The following is a 21,578-nucleotide window of genomic DNA, read 5'->3' as shown; positions in this document are numbered from 1 at the left end:
TCTTTTTTAAATAATAGCTGTTCTATTACACATGACATTTTATCTTTGAAGCAGTTAAAACAATTTACAGGCAATACCATGTGGCAAACATTTTCACGTAGGAGATACTCTGCTGGATAGCGACGTAAAGTCAGTGCACATTATGCAAACGCTATAAACATTGCTTGTTGTAACTTGTGAAAACTTAGACATGCAACACAGTAAAATATAAATAAAGTATAAAATTAATTAAATTTGTCAGTGAGATAACAATGAATAATTGAATTGTAACTATTGATCATTTGCCGAATGTTTTCGAAACTGTCCTTCTAAACGAATTGAAGAAAAGTATAAGGCCAGTCGATTCGATACGTTTCAGCGCCGCTGGACCTACTTATTTCAACATAGAACTTTGGAATTATCGGACTAACTTAAGGCAGTCCAGCAACTGATCGCGGCAAAATGCTCTACCCTGTTTCTTTGCGAGTTCCCTTTAAAAAGCAAATAAAGCATTTCATATTGACATCCTCTAAAAATGTGCGTGCTTTTTTTTGGTTAGCGGATACCTCGGACGAAGATCTCTATTCTGAAGTGTAAAGTTGTCTATGAGGAACATAAACACTAGACCCAAATCGGCTCCGTTGAATGAATTAAGTCTCAGGTCGGCTAGCAAAAATACAACTTCATAAAAGACACCCATAGCAACAAGTACGTCAACACTTTTGAGCCGTCTCCTCCCTAGAGTCCAACACTAACGTTTGAATGTTTCGTCTATTGTCTGGCCCCTTACTAGACCGAACGCCATAACATATGAGATCTCCCTTATCTAGCTTGAACAATTAGGATTGAAGCGTTAGGGTTAAAATTGTGAAACGTACGCCACACAACTATACCCTAGACGTTGCTACTTGCACTAATGGCTCCAAAGATTATAAGCAATGCTTTTACAGCATACGTAGTTCAACACTTGTCGTTTGACAAAATAAGGCCATTTCAAATTTCAATAATGGCTTTCCTATTTTTAGCCTACTTTTTGTTACATTTGAGATTTTTTCGACCTCATTTCTTCGACTTCAAAATAAGCAACAGCAATTGTATGATCGTTCTTTCTCTCTCTCTCCTCTCACCGAAATGACCACATGAGTATACATTTCTATATATGTACACGAAGTTTTCAGCGTAAGGTTTTATATGCTCCTTACGAACTCGATGACGCGCGTGACGATTGCATAAAACGGCAAAGACGAGACCTTCGAAAGGTCGGTCTATCTTTAGCACAAGCCATAATCATTATTACGTCACGAAAAAAAAACGTAAATACCTGCCCTTCGATAATGTTAATAATACTAAAGTAACATGTGAAAATCCTGCCTGGTTAAAAACAGCTTTAAAAACCCAAGGATTTAATAGATGCGATTAGGTTATATGAAGAGCAGTTACTTGGGAAAGTTTGTATAGTGCAGCGTTTCTTAGGATGTATTTACAAATCTCCCAGCAGCAAACGGTTAGTATTGACGCAATGCACCAATCCCCTACGGTGTTTATATTTTTTGTACGTATTCCAACAAAGCGCTGTAGCCGAAGGATGCGTAGGCATATGCGGTCAGGTATAGAGATCGTAGTTAACCACAGTCTACTATCCACCTGAAAAAATTTAGGTGGCAAATGATATTTGTCGACCCATGCGATACCGCTTTTTTGCTTGTTCTTCAGATTGAATTCCCTCTTTTTTTCTTATTCCCCTGGCAGCATGTGGTGTAAAAATGAACTCAAGTAGAACTCTTGGTGTTCCTGCATCTCCTATATTTTATCAAAACTAACAAAAATTCGGTCGATCCTACTATATGCTGTGCACGAACGAAAACAACGTTTTCGATTCGGGATTTGCTCGAACTATTACCTTACCGGTGCTCCGAAAAATAGAACTTACTACAATTAACTTGTCCTTACTCTTCGCGCTTAGCTTGTAATTAGAAGATCTACAGTCCACGTCTAGAAGATCACAAGTGAATCCTAATCATTTCATAATAACAATATACGGTTAACTAACAGAGGTAGTTGAGACTAATGATAACGCGAGACATTCTAATGACGAATCATCGTATCTTTCTGTCAGCTGAAAATAACGGGCTAGTCGAGAAAAGGAAAGAGCACGTATTATATATTAAAATGTGGTTTGTCAACGATTGATTCTTTCCTTCGCGGACAAAGCATATTTTGCAAGCTGATAATTTACGCCAAAACAAGTGACCAGGTGGCTGTACACAGACGATGTATGTTACGATAAGCAGAGGAGCTACCTCTCGCGTAGTGATAAAAAAACGTTCCTGTGCAAAGTTATGCAAGTAACTTTGCACAGGAGCAATACCGTAGCCTCGTTACTTACTTGTGAGTCCGCTCGAAAGTCGCCATAAAGTCCAAACTCCGGACATAAATAATTCTGTAAAAGAATGCCAGACAGCGAAAATCAGAAGTTAACAAAGGATGTATAGTGCCGTATCCCGTTTATAAGAAAAATATCATCATTTTTCACTAATGACGTGATGTTAACGTAAGCCGCCGTAAATTCCGTCTACTATGAAAGATTAGGATAATATACACATTCGCCGTTATAATGTTTTTCTACTTTTTTTCTATTAAAACGATCGAATTTAGCTATCTACACAACGTTCATACTACAAACAGTTATACTGCCTTTTATACGTTAGTGCGATTGCGGCAAGATAACGTAATAGAAATTATGTGATACAATAAAAAGTATCAAGATTGAATCAGTCCACATACGAATTTTAAAAGTTCGGCTTTCTGCTGTCGTGTCAGCTGTTTGGCGATATGTTGAGCCTATAGAACTGCTATTTCATGCGAGGCGGAGGTCCGCGGCAAGCTGACTGTCTTTACCTCGCCATTGGCTCTCAATTGGATAAATCCGCTTCAGGTCAAGCCAAGAGCCAAGTAAAAGTTATTATGCTCGTTGAACACAAAGGGTACTCTAGAACCTTCCTCCCTCATCGTCGCCTGACCGCGGAACTCCTTCCGCGCTTCTACCTAGTCGAATACGTCGACATCCGGAACCTTCCAAGTCAGCGGTCTGCTGGTCATCTACTGACGCAGCATTAATCTTGTTAACCAACAGGAGATTGGCCTTCATGATCGTGATCAACAAGAATCTTTCTTGCTAACTTCGGATCCAAATCCTTTTCACCTGCCCTAGTCCAAACAATGTCATGATAACGCATATTTGTCACAGGCGTTTATCGAAGAGGCTATCGAACGATCTCATGTGTGCATATAATCTGTGCCTTTAGTTGCTACTGTAAGGTTTTCAGATCTTCTATAGTTTCACACCGAATATCGTAATGGGCCTTAATCATGAAGTTTATACGTACGACTCATATATCTGCCTACATCGTTGCTACACGTTCAATTAGCCCTATTTCTTCATGCAAGTGGCAACTTAATTATAGTTAGAATATCCACACAAATCAGTATAGCATTTGAATACAGTTAGTTTTGAAGAAAAATTCACTTCACATTTGAGTAATGATATCGTAGAGGTTGGGGCAATTTTAAACAGTTCCCTTTAGCCGTATCTATATCTCGCAAAGAAAACAATGAACTCTCTGAAGGAAGCTGAGATAACACTCGACATTTACGTCAGATAATCACCCCGCGTCCCAGAGGTCAAACCACCTAAACGCATTGCAGCTTAAGGCCAAGCTATAGACACAATGACTTTTCTAACAAAACCATTCATTCCAATGTGTAAATGTGTCCTTTTCATTATTGAACTTGTATGCAATATGAGGGCTGCGTACTTATTCATTTATTAAGCCTATAGACAAACTTAAATAACTTATTATAAATGCATGATTGGTTTATAGTAAAATAAAACCATAAAATTAAAGATAAAAAAACAACTTTACTCGCTCCCAGGACCACGACATTCTGCAGAGCCAACATCATGGTCATTATATATATTCAATGTACATTTGATTCCGTTGGTGAGTTGCTAAAGGTAAACGATTAATGAACAGTTGCAATAAGGTATCAATTAAGTTAATTAATGAACTAATTAAGCTATGTCATAATCAGAGTCATACTTGATTGTGTTTCATTTTCATATATCCGATAATGCCACTCAGTGACTTCCCTACGACATACTTAGCTACAAAGTTGTCTTTCAATTGGTTTTTTTCCAGAGTAACTGTTGCTATGGCTAAAATACTTCTAGGTCGAGCAACACATGGCAACAAGTTATATTAATGTTTTTGTTGTTAATACTGAAGTTAGTGCTGCTGTATTCCGCGTGAAAGAAGGCGTTTGATGAAATCATTCGAGGTAAAGGCTTGCGCGCAAAGGACCGATAAAGGCCTACTTCGTCGGAAACACTACGTTAAACGGTGACATTATCAAGATCATCGCCATCGGCAAACGGACTGGGCAATTACATCTGTATTTCTGTTGTTTATTGCCACCGGGGCCAACGGTCCGAGAACGTCTATCGTAACCAAACACAGCGCGATAGCACTGCACAAGGCTCACATGAGCGTGGCTAAGGAAGTTTGTACCTATATATATATTTTACGTAGGGTGTATCTATTTCAATGATCAAAAGTAAGTGTAAAAAGCTCATCAGTCAACATAGATATCATTCATAGTATTATAATTTATGCGGCCCAAATCTGTATATAAAAAAACTATTTGAGGCTAGCTGAAGTAAATCGCAGTTTATCAACGGTGGCTTCATTATTCGCAGCATGTTAGTAGCAGCGATAACAACGAATCAAATACTAGATGACAAGGTAAGCCAGGCGGACGACAATGTTCTATGGCAACTTCGAGCATCGAACGGCTCATAGAAGACGTCTGGACGTAGGCGATGACGACGCACCGGGGACAAGCCTGATACTCGAAGCTCTTTTCGTTCGCCTGCACGCGGACACCATGGAGACTGGTCTGCCGCTATTCTTCCTACCCAAACGGCCGCGGGTGAACTACACAGCGCCTCGCAAGTGGATTCTTATTCCAGGACTGCGCCCTCGAACAGCCTTGAACACTAGCATCCGGATTACTGCCAGAATGGGCAAGGCCATGGTTCGAAGCGGCGATAGGATAAGCAATATTTAAGGCAATCTCGGCAGCGTGGGAACGGTTCAAGGCAAAGCTGAGAGATTTAAGTTGCTTCCGATATATTTCTAATAACTAAGGCGACAGGTGGCATTTCTAAATCTTCATTTAAGCGAATCGACAGATCGGAGTGATCGTACGCCGTGTGTGATCATTTCGTCGACTAGCTCACTAAAGCTGCCTTGACGAAGGGTTTGCGTCAGTCTCCCGTGCGTACCAGAGATATCGATCAGACGTAAGACCGAATTTGTAAGTACACAGCGGGGAATCCCGATTAATGTCCAGCAATTGGCCGCTGATACTTCAGCTACGGGGAACAAGGTTATTTCAAGAATTGATACGTAAACGGACCCACCATGACCCATTCGTGGTCAACTTTACCTGCGGAGAGATACAGTTCGTTAATATATGATCAATAAAGGAGCAATAATATATATGTATTACTGCTGAGTATCGATGTGGATTGAACAGTAAATTCGAAGCGCAAGTAAAAAACGTATCCTTCCGGCAAAATGTTGACACAAATAGCAGAACCGCACATCTGCACATTGGGAATCATACGTACGTACATTTTTCACAGACTTCACAGCGTTAGCTTCCAATAATAAAGTATAACAGTTCGTTCGTAAAATTCGTTACGTTTATCTTGACATAAATGAACGATCAATAGTTAAATTTAAGTGATATGGTAGAAGTTTTGGCTGAGTTCCGGGTGCTCTTTGTGCGGCGTCTCTAACAGTTCTCTATACCAGTCAGAGAAGAACAACAAAGAATGGACGGACTTCTTTAGAATCTTTCCTTATGTTTTTCTTCCATAAAGCATAAAGTACTTCTTAATCTCACTCCCTTCTTTTTTTTCCTTGTCCTGTTAGCCTTTTGAGGCTTCACGTTCTACAACCTCGCGTTCTTCTGGCGTACCATAGAGTTAATTAGTGAGCACCAACAACAACACCAAGTTGGCTTGAGATCTGGGATCTGGGCATGACCTGGCTTTTGGGCCTTTTTGTTCGGACGGTTTCCTAAGTCTCTGCTCTTCCATAACAACAACAGCCAGCGCAAGTCTCTTACACATTTCTCTGACCTTTTTCCCGTGCGGAGGCAGTTTCTGGGTGAGGGACACAAAAGGGCAAGCCCCATCCCTTTCTTCTCTGCGGGTGTCCCGTTGGTGGGTCCCGCTCGTCCTGGCGTCTTTTGCTCTGGAGACCATTCGCTTTTTTTGCGGCCCCTGTTGTCATAGCCATCTTTTTGTTCGCTTTGCTCCTGCTATTTGGCGTTTTCTTCTATCTAGTTCTTCCCGTAGATATTTTCTTGCTTCCTTTTTCCGGCCTCTTTTGCCAGGTCAAGTTGTAGCAGCTTCATTAAGGCCAGCAGCAGCCCCAAGTCAAAAAAGCATGAAAAGCACAGAGCTATAAGTCGCTGAGACCGCAGTAGAGTTTAAGATCTTGGCTACATCCTACCACTGCCTGCATGTCGTGATGCCTTACTTGTTCCTGTCTCGTAGTCCGGTGTTTTCTGCTTCTTCTGTCTCTACATTGGCTGGCTTGCCAAGGCACCTGGTATATCCGATCTCTTTTCACCCAGTGGGAGCTAGTAGCCTTTTTCGTTTGCGATTTTTTTTAGTCCCACCCCTTCCTGTTCTGGTTCCAGTATACGTTTTTTCCAGCAGTAGAACGACTGATTTCGAACGTTGCTGAGAGTCATGTCATCCCCTTAAGACAATTCGTTGCTAGTTGGCATGGTGTACCCGTCGTATTCTCGCCCCTGTCAAAGAAAACACCAAACTGTTCAATCTGTTTGTGAGTCTTCATCAAATGGCCATGAATCGCCCCTTCACGACACAACGCGAAGATCAACATACTACTTACGTAAATTTTTATTTAACTAGCTAGTTGATTCATTACAAAGACATAACCAACTAACTTTATTCTTAAATATATTTTCAACTGTAAGTTTGCAGAAGTGAGGCCTGTTGAAATTTTTACAGGGTCGGTATTCATCTTGGGTCGTTCGTTCATTACGTGACATTAAAGCAAAGCTCTATTCTGAGACGTTCGAAACTCGTGATTTCTCCACAATCGCCTACAGCAACAAATACATACTGGGTATATTTTTGCGATATGTTGTGACGCTTCGTAAGTGTATATGATACTATATATATCCGATGTGACTCCATTTTGTTAATATATGTAACGTAACTGTTTCGAGCTTGTTCCAGCCTTTATGCCTTTTTTGTTAAACCTGTAGCTTGTGTTCTCCATCGCGTATACATAGGTATGTACACAACAGTTCATCCATTGTTCTGTGTCTACTCTTCATGTTGTGAATATTGCTAGAAAAATAGTTCTATCGTTTCCTTTTCACGTCTTCTTTAAGGCAGACGTAGACGCTTCAAGCACTTCGTATGTAGAGCATCTTATACATATGCGTAAAGTAAACCTATGACCTAAAGTCGCTTACTCGTTCATCCTATTTATCTGGTACCTCGTTTGATACCTATAACAGCCTTAGACATTGTCCACATTCTGCGGGACAACAGCTGCTCCACGCATTGTCCTATTAACACGGTAAATACACAAAATGGCGCGATCATTCGTATACTGTGTATTATTAATATACTTCCTCAATAAAACTTCGTCTGTGCGCAGTTGTTGAGAAAATCATTGTTCGTTAGCAGAACCGCTCCTGTTGTCTAGTGACACACAACTGGCCTGGCCTGTGTCTCTTGTCATTTCTAATAGCGACTAATGCACAACAGCTGTTAAAACGTATAAGCGATTCAATGAACTCAACGAGTGGAAGCTGTACAAGCCGGCTGCTCGTTTCCACCTTTCTCTAGTATGGGCCAGCACATCAAACAACGGGATAAACCTTCCCGCCTTTGGGTTCCTATTGGTTTTCCTGATCTTTTGCCAGTCAGTTTCCCTTTCCCCTGCTAACGTCTCAACTTTTCTCGTATCGGCTCTGTTATATAATTAGCTAGGCAGCGTCGGGAACGCTAGAGAGGCTAACGGCTGGCTCTGTAAACGGAAGGACCAGCAGAAATGGTTGGGACTATTCCCGGCAGGCGGAACAGCAGCACAAACACTAGGCCTTTATGCCCATGCCGACAGGCGTCGCGCCGTGGAGGAGAAACCTTTGGAGTACCTCCGATAGCTAGGAAATTGAGCTCTGCAAGGCGTCATTGAAGTTACTGCTGGCGTTGTACTTTTCGCTTGCCCCGGCTTCTTCTTTCGATAAACAACTTTTTAGCAGGCGGTGAACAGATAAACTTCACCTGCTCGTTGGAACATAAAAAGTTTAGAGGACAGCAACTTCTAGAAAAACATTAGGAGTAGAGTAACTGTGGACAATAGAAGTAGAATGTAGAGAAGGGAAGAAAAATAATGGCATCGAGTCTTTTCTCTACCTGCCTAGTTGTAGGCAAAGCAGGACATCCTGGTTTTGTATAAATTGAAGGTTCTTTATTTGAATCGGGTAACAGACAAAACAGGGAGAAAAAAGCGCGGTCGCTGATCTATGATGTTCTCCATCTCATCACGTAGATGAAAATGCGGTCGTTCTCCTCCATTTACCTGGATCGACTTGCCAGACATAGATTTGTTGGCTTTTGCTTGGCTCTCTTTTAGATAAAAGGTAACAAACTTCATACGTATAGAGACGAAATATACACGGCAGAAACAAGTTTGCTGGAGTAACAAGTCTTGCGCAGTTACCGGAAACATCACATCGGAGCACCCGCTACGCGCGATAACTTGACTACGAATCTAAGGCTAAACCAACAGAAAACATTTGCACTCAAAAAATATAATTTCATCAAATGTTAGATGATATAGAACTTCTGAAAAAGTTGGATAGCTGTGGTACGGTACGTTAATCAGTATTTTTGACGTTTTCTTCTTTTTTTTTTGACATTTATAATCATGGACTTTATATTCAAAAACCTTGAAAAGAGTCACCAAACAGACAAAGAGGTAGAACATGTTATCACAAAATATGTTCTGGAGTACTTCGTTTTGATTTTTGCCATGGCATAAATGAAAAACGTTTGCAACTCTCTTAGAATTGAACATTTATGTCTAGAAAGCAAGATTAGCTTGGTATGCAATGTGCGGTGTTGTCGTGTAGATATGCGCCTTTGGTCTAGCTATCCCTCGCCATGATTTACTCACCGTGTAATAGAATTTTGTATCTACATACGTGGGCAAAGGCCATCTACTTAATTAAGTTGTTGAAAGTTTTACTTAACCATATATGTCATATTCACATAGTTACACAAGTCAAAGTGCTACGGAATTTTATAGGCTACATTTTGTCTGGCGATCGCCAGGTCATAAATTCGTCAAACCCTTCTGCGTGATTGCCAGACGGTAACAGGCCTTCTTTTTGACGCTTGGTTATAAAAGTCTTAACTAGTCCCTCGTCGTGCTGCGATTACGCATCGCAGTAGACTAATTTTGTTCTACATTGCTGCTAGCCGTAAAAAAGACCTATTCGCTGTTGGCAATTTTACCACAATGCATTATTACCTTTTTTCATTCACATCTACAATTGAGACCACTGCAACTATCCAAACTTTTACCAGTTCTATACTGCATCCGTTTTGTTTATCCCTACTGTTCGCTCTTGACCTGCCTTTTTTTACCTGATCATCTCATTAGAAGTGCGAAACAAAGCTAGGCTTACACGCGAGACAGGCCTCTGTTTATGTTTTCTCATCCTTACTTCTGTGTACACTGCACGTCCTGTGTCGCCCTGAATTTTTGTCCCCCACCACACCATATCTTTATGTTAATTTCCTACCTCATTTCATACCTCAGTCGTCGACTTCCCTTTCCCCATGCTTCGTACTAGTCCATTCTTCTAATACATTTAATTAATAATATATGAATATATTGTGCAGTCATACCCGAGCCATTTCCACATGATTATGTGCTTAGGTGTTTCTGTGCACACCCGCATCCAAAGAGCCAAAGTTTAAGTGTTCCTGAGAGCAGTTACCGGCTTTAGGTTGGCTGGTGTAATAACTGAGCTCTAATATGAACACTAGAAGTAGAGCAGTGATAAATTCGACGCCATAATTGATAGAAAGGGGCAACGCACGTGCGTACGCGTGTGCGTAATGACCACAGCGTGGTAGGTCATGGACCAATTGGATAATGTTTTTCTATAAGAATTTATATATAAAGCGACGGTTTTCGTAGAGGCGGTGCCCCGTAAGAGCCAATTGTAATTGAAGATTAAGTCAACAACATTTTGAGCTTCGAAGTTGTATGGATGAATGGCAGGGAACATTTTTTAACAACACGTTCATACATTTTACTAGACGTATTGTTTGGGATGCTATGATCTGTTTGGCATGGATCTGCTAAGTGGTGAAGGCGTGCGCTGATGTCGTTTTCAGTTAGTATGCACTCGTCCACAGTCGATATGTGATTTTCTGACTAATATATAATATCGCATATCTGCATGCGTTTAAAAATTACTTCGTATATTTGTTATTTTATTTGCTATTTCTTCCACCGAATCTCGTTTTTAAAGTAATTGCTTTGGCAATGTCGCCGTGCTGCGATAAAACCTCTTCATTTCTCTGACAAGAGAGCCCAGATAGCTTTATTACTCTCAATATGTAAAAATATGAAAAAAACTCTTCTATAACTTTATAGGGGCCATATTCATACAGTCTCTTTTCTTAAGACGCTTAAACGAGCCTACAACTCATTGCACAGCAATACTGGGCTCTGCGCGGAGTGCGGGTAGCCCGAACAAAATCAGCATAGTGGTCCAGGGATAGACGATTTGAAAGCGCTGAAAGGAACAAAGTTACAGAAGTAATATGGGAAAAACGAGATCGTTCTTAATGGATAAGGACTCATGAGACGGTGTGCCTGTTTGTGTAGGGCCGTAAGCAAGCAGGCGCCCGAAGCGCTGCGCTTCCGCTGCACCACCAGCAGGCCGCGACGGGCGTCCGTTAGAGGCGGACAAAGTAGCGATGGTGACGGCGGCGCGAAGCATAGCAGAGGGAAAGAGACTTCTGTCGTCAATAGTGTGAGAGCGCCACATTAAGCAACATGCGAAAATAAATTACTAGCTAGTATGTTCGAATATTTATGTATTTTATTGCTTTTAACTGAGCACGATTGTTCCCTTTTTTCGACCAGAACGATTCCACTATAATTGTTATAGTCGAAGCATTAAAGGCTGAGAGAGCCAACGCCCCCTTCCTTCTCACTCATGTCTTAGTACTGTATTTGACTATATACAATGAGATCAGCAAAGAAGAGGTCGTAACGGTTGAGACGTACTGTCGGCAAACGGTTGCTCCCTCTCTCATGGCCCTTCGCAAAACGGCCCGCGCAGCAGACAACATGTCTCGTCAGTAGCGGCGGCGGCGGCGGCGGCCGCCATCTTGCTAAGGGAAAAGCAGGCGATCGTATAACCTAGACGAGCTGGAAGCCTTAAAAAGCCAACTGATGTTGTTGTAACCGAGTTGCAAAGTGCACTCATTTTGAATAGTTTATAACCTTCGTTTATCGTTTGCTAAAGTATTTGTACCTTTCGGCCACAAAAGCATACGGAACAGTTTAGAGTGGAGGCATGTGACCGGTAAAAATAAGGAGGTACCTGAATTTTGTTAAACGGGTGAAAATGCGAGAAAAAATATTAGGCTCAAAGGTCTGCCGCTATAGAACGCCGGCAGCAGGTTTTTAAGCCTGCTAGCAACGGGTATTGTTGTTAGCAGCTTTGCAACCCTCTTGAATAGTCCAGCCCCCCTATTCTCAAGCTTCATCTATTACCTCGATCTGTAATAGAAAATTATCTAGAGGCCCTTGTTGACCTTCGTTGCTTTCGGGGTTTGGTTTCAGGCCTGCCAGCAGCGATCGATGCAGAGTTAAAATCATGATGGAATTGCGCTGGCATAAAAGTGGTTCAGTATCAATTTCTCTTAAAAGGACAGATACAAACAAAAATCTATCCTTGAATGAAACCGCTTTATTAATTTTCTCTCATTCAAACGTAACTTATACCCCGTGGGCATACATAGGTCTCAGATTCACTTATTAATTTTAATTTTAACTTACGTCACAGATTTAATAGATTTAGAGAGAGATTAGTTATTAAGTCACGGTGCCTATTATCCTACATACTGCAACATGTTAGCGGTATGTTTTTGTGAGCCATATTTTTAGTCACTACACGGACTTGCAATTTGTGGAGAATTTTACGAATAGTCAGACTCACTTTACTGAAAGCTGACTACGCTTCTTTATCGTACTCGAATATACTCATTGTGTGTATCGTTAAAAGGTGACCTATCGATCCTTAGAATGGGACGTTTGCCTACCATATAAGGTACGAGAGCCGCGCAAGCGACCATGCTGCATCACGTTTTTTTCACACATCTACTATCATAATGAGCATGAACTGTTCCATATATCTAATACATTATACATTTATTTGATGATATAAGACCCAAACGTAGAACGCAATTTTTTTATATTAAAAATTTTTAGCGTCGATTTATCATTCACTTCACAACAGTCAAAGAAAGAAGCGACGGTAATAGTGTTACAAAGATATACGTCGCCGAGATAAGGTCAACGATTTAAATTAACGAACTTAGGGTAATCTCACTCGGAAAAACCCTAAGTGTTACGTCGTTGAACACGGACAGTGAGACCTCTGCAGTTTAAGGGCACGGCGTTTTTCCACTTCACTATGTTGAAAGCTATGTACACCATGTACAGTACAATGAGTATAAACGAGTTACGTTACCCGCAGCCCGATTGACTTCACACTGTAGCGACAGTCAAGTAACTTACATACACATGCATAAACTGGTAGAAGGAGCGAGTCACCGCCCCTTCCTCCCGCATCGAAGGGTGCTACCTGCGTCGTCATCGTTTTAAACCGCCTAACCTCCGACGGCCGGGTTCCGCATTATCCGGATGGTTTTGCTGTGGTTACCGTTGCGTTTATGCCGGACCGTTCGTTACCATTACATCTCCATGGGGATGAAGAAGTACCATTCGTCTTTCTCAGGTGCCCCAGTGCCCATTTCTCCCTTCCGCCTCTTTGGGTCCCTTCTTTTACTTCACCTTTTACCATCTATTCTACCCTTTTCTCTTCTTTCTTTAGCTACATCAGTTCTGAGTGGGTAATACGTGTATTGTGGTCGGTCGTTTATTAGACGCTTTATTAGAAATGCGTGTGTTCAACTTTTCGCATATGTGAAGCGCAGGGTTGTGGACGGTAGCGCTCCTATAGAAAGTGAGAATAGGCAAAACAGGCCCAAGCAGATGTTTTCTCTGAGCTGCAGAAAAATTGCTGCCAACCACTTCTACAGGGCTGTACGCGTCGTAGTATCCATGGTGGCCTACATGGGAGTCTCATCAACAGCTAAATCTCGTCTAGCGCAGCCTCTACATCGTCGTTTTCCTTTCACAGCACCTCTGCGTCTATATCTTCTTGTTGCATACCGGATTCATGGCCACACGAAAAAAAAATAAGCAGACCATTGTTACAGCTTCAAACGGATGGAGTTTGATAGAGGAAAAGTGCTACTCAAGAAAGGGGCTGTTACAGAAAACAAGCCTTTCATCCGTAGCTTCTTACGGTTTCGTCCGGGTTCCTGTCATGGCCTATGTCGGCAAACGTAATAATGTTTTGGAGGCTACGTGAGCTTTAAATATCCGTAAACAGAAAAGCTGAGTCGCCTCGTTCACGCAAGACGTTGCCATGTCACGAGTCTTACAAGAACATCTCAAATCGGCACTTTTCAATCTTTGCGGCATATAATATACTTTACCAGTTGGGACTTTCTGGCTCCATGTACTCTATTTCATTCCATCGGCCGCTGAAGTAGACAGGCTGACGTAATACTGGGCATGAGACAGACTGAAATTCTAAAACTTATGCAACCATGATGTTTCAATGGCATACACATATATGTGGTCGATCAGTTTGTCATCGTATATTTATTATGGTAAGTCCTGTCCTCCATAAAGCCAAACGTACCCTAGCCTTTTACGAGCTTCACCGAGCTACTGAAACCATATAATTCAATATAAGGATTCACAGAAAAAAAGCGTGTAGATGGCATAGATCCTCGCCTGACCAGATGCATTCCTCACTAACCTATTTATGCTATCCTCGTCCTAATCGTTATAGGTTTTTAGCGATGGTCTAAGCAATTCTCGTGCGCAACGCTCCTCGGCTACATTCATTAGAGCGACTGAATGTATCTACCCATACTACTAGTCACCATTACTCGCTCGCCGATATTCGGCCTTCCGTTCGATCATGGCTAGTCGTCCGTTGGACCCGTCGTTCGACTACAGCCATAAGTAAAACCTATTTCGCACCCGATCTCCCTAACTGTATCTAGCTTTTAGCCGCAACAAAGCGGCGAAGCAGAAATAACATCTCAATGCATTCATTCTAACAGGGATAAAAATATGTGCCAATCATTAGAGAATAGAGGTACAGTAATTCAAGTCTAAAAATGCATCTAATAAGGCGGCAGCGTCGTCCTGTATCACATCGTTCGAAACACCATTATCACGATACTAAATTCATACATAGACGCAACGACATCATCGTAATTAATCGTCGTATATAGTATTAGATGATAGAACAACTGTAGCTAAGGAGAGAATATCACATAGGTAACGACACTCGGGGTACACGGTTTTTAATTAAGGTAACCTTAGAGTTACATATTGAGCTACCTTCAAATCCTTGAAATGAGATTACCGTCAAGGTTTTATAGAAAGACGAGTACGGCCATGACTGAGGTAGAGCAAAAATAGATTTTTCGTTTAAATATGAGCATTTCAGCATAGATGAATTTCAGGGTGCAGGGAAGGACACGTATTTACTCGTATCTTCTACAAACATATTGATGACTACAAAATCTGGAATACGATTCTTTAAGCACAGCCAGAAGTCACGCGTACACCACACACGCCTAAAATCTCTAGAAATATATGTAGTAGGTTCTAGTTTAGCGCGACAAGGGTTTCCATCAGTTCCCACGCTCCCATGAGACTAACTTTTCCCCTTAGGTATTTCGGAAGCTTAGTACATTTCTAAATAACCAGGCTGCTCTGTCTAGCGCAATGGTTGCTACTGCTGAAACGCCAAGCTATATCCTTGAATTTTTTGCCACCGCTTTTTTTTTGCTCAGCAACTGCTATCCCGGGCTTGTCTTTGCCTTCATGCTTACTTCGCTACAGATGCTGCAATTCCTTAACTGCCTCGCTGTTTCCCTTTGTACCCTACACGCAACTATTATACTATTCTACCGATGAGTCTTGCATTTTTCCATTCCCATGCTTTTTCATAGAGCTGGGTCCTTTCTTATATCGCTTTCCTCATTTCGTCTTGCGATTGTTCACTTAGTTTTCCACTACTTTACCTTCTTTACAACAATCATTGGCTGTAAAAGATATTCAGTGGGGACCAGTCGGTCTCCGAGGGGTCGCCAGTAGACATCGATCATCTACTGGCGACCTCTCGGACAAAGCATTGTGGTAGCGATGGTAAAAATGCTGACAGCTCAGCTGTCTATACACCCTTTGATAACTGGGTCCCTTTGCCCAACCAGCATCCGTTATCCCAATAGACCCTTGGCATCGGTAGGTCCTTTTTCTATCCCAGCTTGTCGAGTTTACGTTCGTCGCTGTACATCAGCAAGCCACAGGTAACTCGCCTATCTCTCCAAAATTTCTAAGCGAACGGGAAGGCTTTGTTTCCAATCTCTTTATTTCTGCACAGACTTTACACGCTCATTTTCCTCTTCTAAGTACACATCGCCTCTCTGTTTACGAAGTCCGACCACTGGATTTTCACCAGCATCAGAACTCAGCGAGAAGTTGAAATGTGTATACGCATACCTCCATAATCAACTGTTTTTGAAGCTAGATCGGTCAATCCGCGTGATAGCGCAGTGTACTCCCCTTCGGAGTCGCACACAAAATATGGAGTACCTTCCTGCTTGCCCAAATAGCACTTGTTGTCACGTGTTTATGAGGCATAATTCTTATGTACTTTAAAGTCCAAGCGAAAAAAAACAGTTATAAAGGCCAGCTGTACTGACAAAAGTTGAAAAATTAAGTGGATAAGCACCCGAAAAATCAACCGAACAGCATAAAATTTAATAAATAGATAAACTTTTCCAAGCCTAAAAAACAACATATACAAATATACAGACTTGGTAAATGTTTACAGCACGCCGTTTAAGAAATCTATTAGAGGAACCCCGGATAGGTCCAGCAAGACGTAAATCGACTAATTCTTTTAGTGAGGGCAAGTTTTCAATGCTGTACGAAAGAGGTGTTTCCGACGACCTATTAACATTAGGAATAGCCAAAGGCGTGCACCAATCCTGAGTATCTGCTAATGTTTAGCTCAGAAAGGCGTTTCCGCTAAACTTTTACTATCCAACGCTACATCGCAGTCATACGTTTAAACGGCACATTCGAACTACATAGTACATGGTGTTCATGAGGACTTGACGAGTTTCTATATCTTCCTATTGTAAACCCAAAAAATGGGCTCGATTTATCGCTGTTTCGGCTACTCCTGTGAAGAACCGAGCAGCAAAGGTAGATACTACAAAATTGGCAAGGTGAAAGCATGAAAGGAAAGGATGACGTTGGCATAGATACCAGCGTCGTTCGTTCTTCACAAAGGCCCACATAGTGTGGACAGCCGAGGGGCAAAGGCCGAGTTGCATTGGTAATGTATCGCTACTCCGCATTGTTTCAAATTTATGGGGATACTGTATGCTAACGAAGCAAAAAAAAAAAGCGCCTCTATCGAGTACCATATATATATATATATATATGCTTCAGTATACACATGTTAAAGCTTGCCAAAAAGCGTTCGGTCATATGGTATTTGGCAGTAGTCAGCGAAGACAAACAGTTACGGCTTCAAAGTTACGTTGCGAGTGCGATACGTTTGTTAAATACCAAGCCTATGAATGACATAGTAACAGAATAGAAGTTGTTTTTACTACGAATTGTTTGGATATCTAATGAAACGAAGAACATTTTAACGTTTGCCTACCTTGCTTAAAATCTAGATCTGTGCGATACTCACCAGAAAGATCTCAACTGCTCCGGTAACATACATAGCAGCGGCTACCGTAGTTGCTAAATAGAACAATATCCCTACAGCACCACCGAATTCGGGACCCAGTGATCGAGATATCATAAAGTACGATCCGCCGGCTGGAACTATGCCGTTTGTGGCAATTGCAGACAATGAGATGCATGTTGTGAACGTCTGAAATATAATAGCCAAGATAATTTGTCAGTAATTTTGTGAAGATTATAGGACATATGCAAAATAAATCTTGTCGACACTTAATCTTATTGAACATGAACAAAACGTCGAACCCAGCTGAGTAAAATAATATTCTGAAGAAGACATTACGCATGGCACAGGCCTAAACATTCGGCATGTAGAAGGGCTAATCTAGGGTTAATCTAGACATACTTATACTAGCCGTTTAGCACAACAGTCATACGTTTGACAGCCATCTTTACTACAGTAAAAGCGGTAACACGTTAGCAACAAATGGGCAAATTTTTCATCGTAGAAATGGTGCATTTTAACAAAGTTCAGCCGTTGTTTACTACTTTCACATTAGACAAACCCAACGGAGATGGTACGCTTACCCGGTTGTCCGAAGCAAATAAGCCCTAACATTTAGTCTCTTGCGGAGCCTTCGCCGTTTAGGATGTTTGTTTAGGCCTGTAGATTCTGACAACATTTAGCCTGCCATCAGTTTAGAATTTAAATGCGTTGAGGTTTTTGTATGAGGCATGTTTAAAAGCATACTTCGACAAGCCTTCGTTTTTCTTATGTTTGCTATTGAAGAGTAATTCGCAATTACAAAGATAGTACTTTCCGCAATAGCTTGGGATCTGCCTCTTAGTACACTCTATGAGATCAAAGTAAAAGTAGCTACTTCAAACCTTAACTGCATTTATGTTATGGTAAGTAGTTCGGTGCCTATGAAAAGTTGTCTAGAGGATATAAATAGATATTAACAAACGCATTTCCCGCTGGTACAATGATATAGAAGAGAACGTTCCAACGAGTTTACACGATGCCAAATGATTATAGATACTAATCATGATAGAATTTCTTTTTTACATTTGGTTCATAGCAGTTCTATTCAGCAAAATTTCGCACCGTCTTACACATATATAGTAATATTGCAGTAAAAAAAAAAAAAAGACATTTTCTGAAAAATCTCAGCGCGTACGTGATTGTGTCGCACTTCCCGTCTTCGTAAACCTAAAGGCATTTTCAATTCACAAAAATCAGGGGTATAAAAATAGGTTTCCCTGAGCATTCGAAGTAAGACGGTATCGTGTGCGCTTCGACACTGCTGCATACTTCATAGAAGGTCGTACAGGCAGATACAATTGTACGCGCGCATTTCAAACTCATCTGCATACAACGCTGAAGATATTTTTGGCCTTTTTATATACAACACAAGGTTAGTAGCGATTAGCATAATAAAACAAAGTGAGTAAAAGCTAAATCTTGTCTCTTCAAAGGGTTTAGTCGTTTGATGAAATGCGCATCTACCACTTATGTCTCTGTATCGAAACTCGATGACCGGACCTTAGACGCTGGCCTCCAATAGAAATATTTTTAGCATCACAATAGCTAATATTTCGTTTAGGCAAAGCTTTTTTTCATTGATTGGCTTAATCTGGGCAAATTATTTTTATCTTCGTAGAACAAAAATTTTGTTTACTTCTATTAATAACGTATGACACGGATACAACGTCTCGATTTTCTCCAATCGTAATACGGAGAATTTCCGAGACAAAGAAAACATTTTCCACTTCAGGAGCTGTCCTGTGTGAGCACGTTTTGGCTTTGCTACTAAAAACATTGCCAACTGCCGCCTTCAGCGGCCGCCAGACCATCCCTGCTGGCCGTACGCTTTTTCAATATAAGTTCATATGGCACTAGCTGTTAACTAAATACGATTCCGATCTTTCTGTTACGTATAATTAGCGCTGTTGAGATATATGGAAACCTTGTCACTTGTCTGAGTGTCGTCAGAGCAATGACGAAGTCTTATGTCCAGTAAGTAAACTTACTTGAGTTTGGGTAAACAACGAGTTGGGTAAATTTAGAGTATTTTAGGTAAAATTGGATAAGTTACCGAAAGAAAGGCAAAGATTAATAATTATTTCTGTCTAGCGCAGGTACTTATTCGCGCACGCAATATTGAATCAGAAACAATAATCGAGGTCGAGGCATTTTAATATTTATGTTTGTTAAAAATTAGGCCGACAACGTACACTATCCAACGGAACTTCAATAAAATGAGCTCGATATTCGTTCATCACGTTACGATCATATTTGCCTGTTAGACCACCTTTGTGTTGAAATCACAGGGCTTCCGTGCTATATACGTGCTAACGTAGCGTTTTCTCTTAACGCATACATTTCCCACTTTTTCGATGATGCACCCATGCATTGTGTAGCCACTAAGAATTTTGTCAGGTTCTATAGTGATAGATATATGGCTAAGCCATCTTATCCCCTAATCCGGAAAATTTTAGAGAGAGAGGACGGAGAGGGAGCTGGAATTAGTTTCTTTAATCAAATTGAGTGTAAAATTCTATCATCGCGCAAGTTCCGACGTTTACAGCGGTTCAGCTTGCCGCTGTCGTTTTCGTTAGATTCTTCCATTGGAAGCTTATTTCGTTCTGCAGGGTCACCGGCGAACTGGTCGAATGGTTGATTTACACGGCGGCACTGCTCTTGCCCTACGTTGGCGGAAACCTAGTCTGTGGTACAGCGTTTACAAGGACAGACGAATAAACTTGAGGCAAAACCATAAGATAATTGGATATGCCCTTAACTATTTTTCATGTGTTCCCTGTTTCTTTTTACTTTCTTAGCATCTTTGTTGATTATTGCATTTGGGAATAAAGTGGCGTGGAAAGCGGAGAGCTGCGCTTTGGCCTTATGCACGCGCAAAATAACGCGTTCGGGGGTTCCATTGGCACCATACACGACGTATAGAGACCGCAGAAAACGTGTCGTGCTATACATGTTGTGGCGATAAATTCCAGCTAATACTACCTATTGGATACGATGTTATTTCAGCCTTACACCGTCAATAGAGTGGTTTGTCCAGGTATGCAGTAGAAGTCGCAAAGCCAGATCGCAGATGCGGGACGTTCGCTTTCGAAGGAAAATGAACAATGCTTAATAAGCAAGAATGAAGAGCAAATAACTTGGCGTGCACTGTTTGGCAAAAGGGCATTCTCAGGATGCAAGTAACGTGAATGCACTTGCGTGATTAAGTGTGGTGCTACCTTTGCTCCGAGCAGTGTCGGATACAATAATCGTTATCACTGCGACTATTTGTTCCGCGTGACTCTAGCCATCGACAAATGGTTGTCCTATTACAATCTTTTTGACATGCGATTGAATGGAAACAAGACGGCCAGTTTTTCTAAATTATACTGAATTTATTATTATAATATAATAAGAAAATTATACTGAATCGCAGTAACAGGGAGGCCAAAAAAAGACCCAGGGGACAACACGGGGTTAAAGGGGGAAGTCATTCAGTTTGATAATTGCTGTGCCGCTGGCACGCTCCCGCTTCAATCCACTGTGTTCTCTCAAAATGGACAAACTTACCGGGGCTCAAAAAACGAAAACGTTTCTTTTCTAGAACGACACTCGCTCTTAGCAGCGGCGCGGTGGCTATTCCTTGGGTATGGCATTAGGAAAGCCAACTTCCTAAGAACTGACAGCAACTACAAATGTGTTCAAATTCACTGTGATACTGTTTGGAAAACTTAAGTCACGGCGACTGAAGTCAAGATTAAATTTTTCCTCTCGCTGCACTTGCACTGAGGCTCGGAGAAAGTTGAACTTACTTGACGGCCACTTGCATAAAATGACTACTAATAATATGCGTTTATATCGGCTAGTTAATTATTCCAGCAAATGGACTCGTTCGTATAGTAGTTAGAGCTGTCCCTGTGTTCATACTCTATTTCGTAGTCGTCGACCGAACGCGTGTACGACTAGAGGTGTCTCTTAAAAAATTAGAAGTAATTGGTCCCGATCTGTATACAGTCATACATTCATGAGAAATAGATCATAGTAATTCACTTATTATCGAATTTGTCTACATACTGACATTTAACGGAAGTAATTTGCATCAACCAAACAGTTACTAGAGCGTTCAGTAAACTTACTTCACCAATCACTTGTTAAAAAAGGAGGGCTAACTGCATAAGTTTCCTCGCAAGCATGACCAGGACTTGTACCAGCATGCGCCGAAGAAGAGGCGATTTTTTTTACGATCATACAAGGTTTGAAACTTAGGCTCGAAGTGGACGTCCTGCATATGGCAAATAGGTCCAAAATATGAAATCGCACAGCGTCTTGATTTCGTTGTTCCTTTGTCA

At 41.3% G+C, this 21,578-nt stretch overlaps 1 protein-coding gene across 8 annotated transcripts in view; it reads right to left on the bottom strand.

Annotated features, from left to right (window-relative positions):
- Positions 1-21,578, bottom strand: part of kcc (solute carrier family 12 member kcc) — a 275,661-nt gene that overhangs the window by 61,569 nt on the left and 192,514 nt on the right. For all 8 annotated transcript variants that reach the window (XM_022812856.2, XM_022812851.2, XM_022812852.2 and 5 more), the window contains 2 exons: positions 17,212-17,397; positions 2,366-2,419 (listed from right to left, as the gene is read on the bottom strand). In XM_022812856.2, coding sequence (XP_022668591.1) covers positions 2,366-2,419; positions 17,212-17,397 — 240 coding nt within the window. The remainder of the gene's footprint in view (positions 1-2,365; positions 2,420-17,211; positions 17,398-21,578) is intronic.

The sequence above is a fragment of the Varroa destructor genome, unplaced genomic scaffold (genome assembly GCF_002443255.2).
Source record: "Varroa destructor unplaced genomic scaffold, Vdes_3.0 BEIS01000006.1, whole genome shotgun sequence".
Classification (NCBI taxonomy): domain Eukaryota; kingdom Metazoa; phylum Arthropoda; class Arachnida; order Mesostigmata; family Varroidae; genus Varroa; species Varroa destructor.
This window is presented reverse-complemented; position numbering and strand designations above follow the sequence as displayed.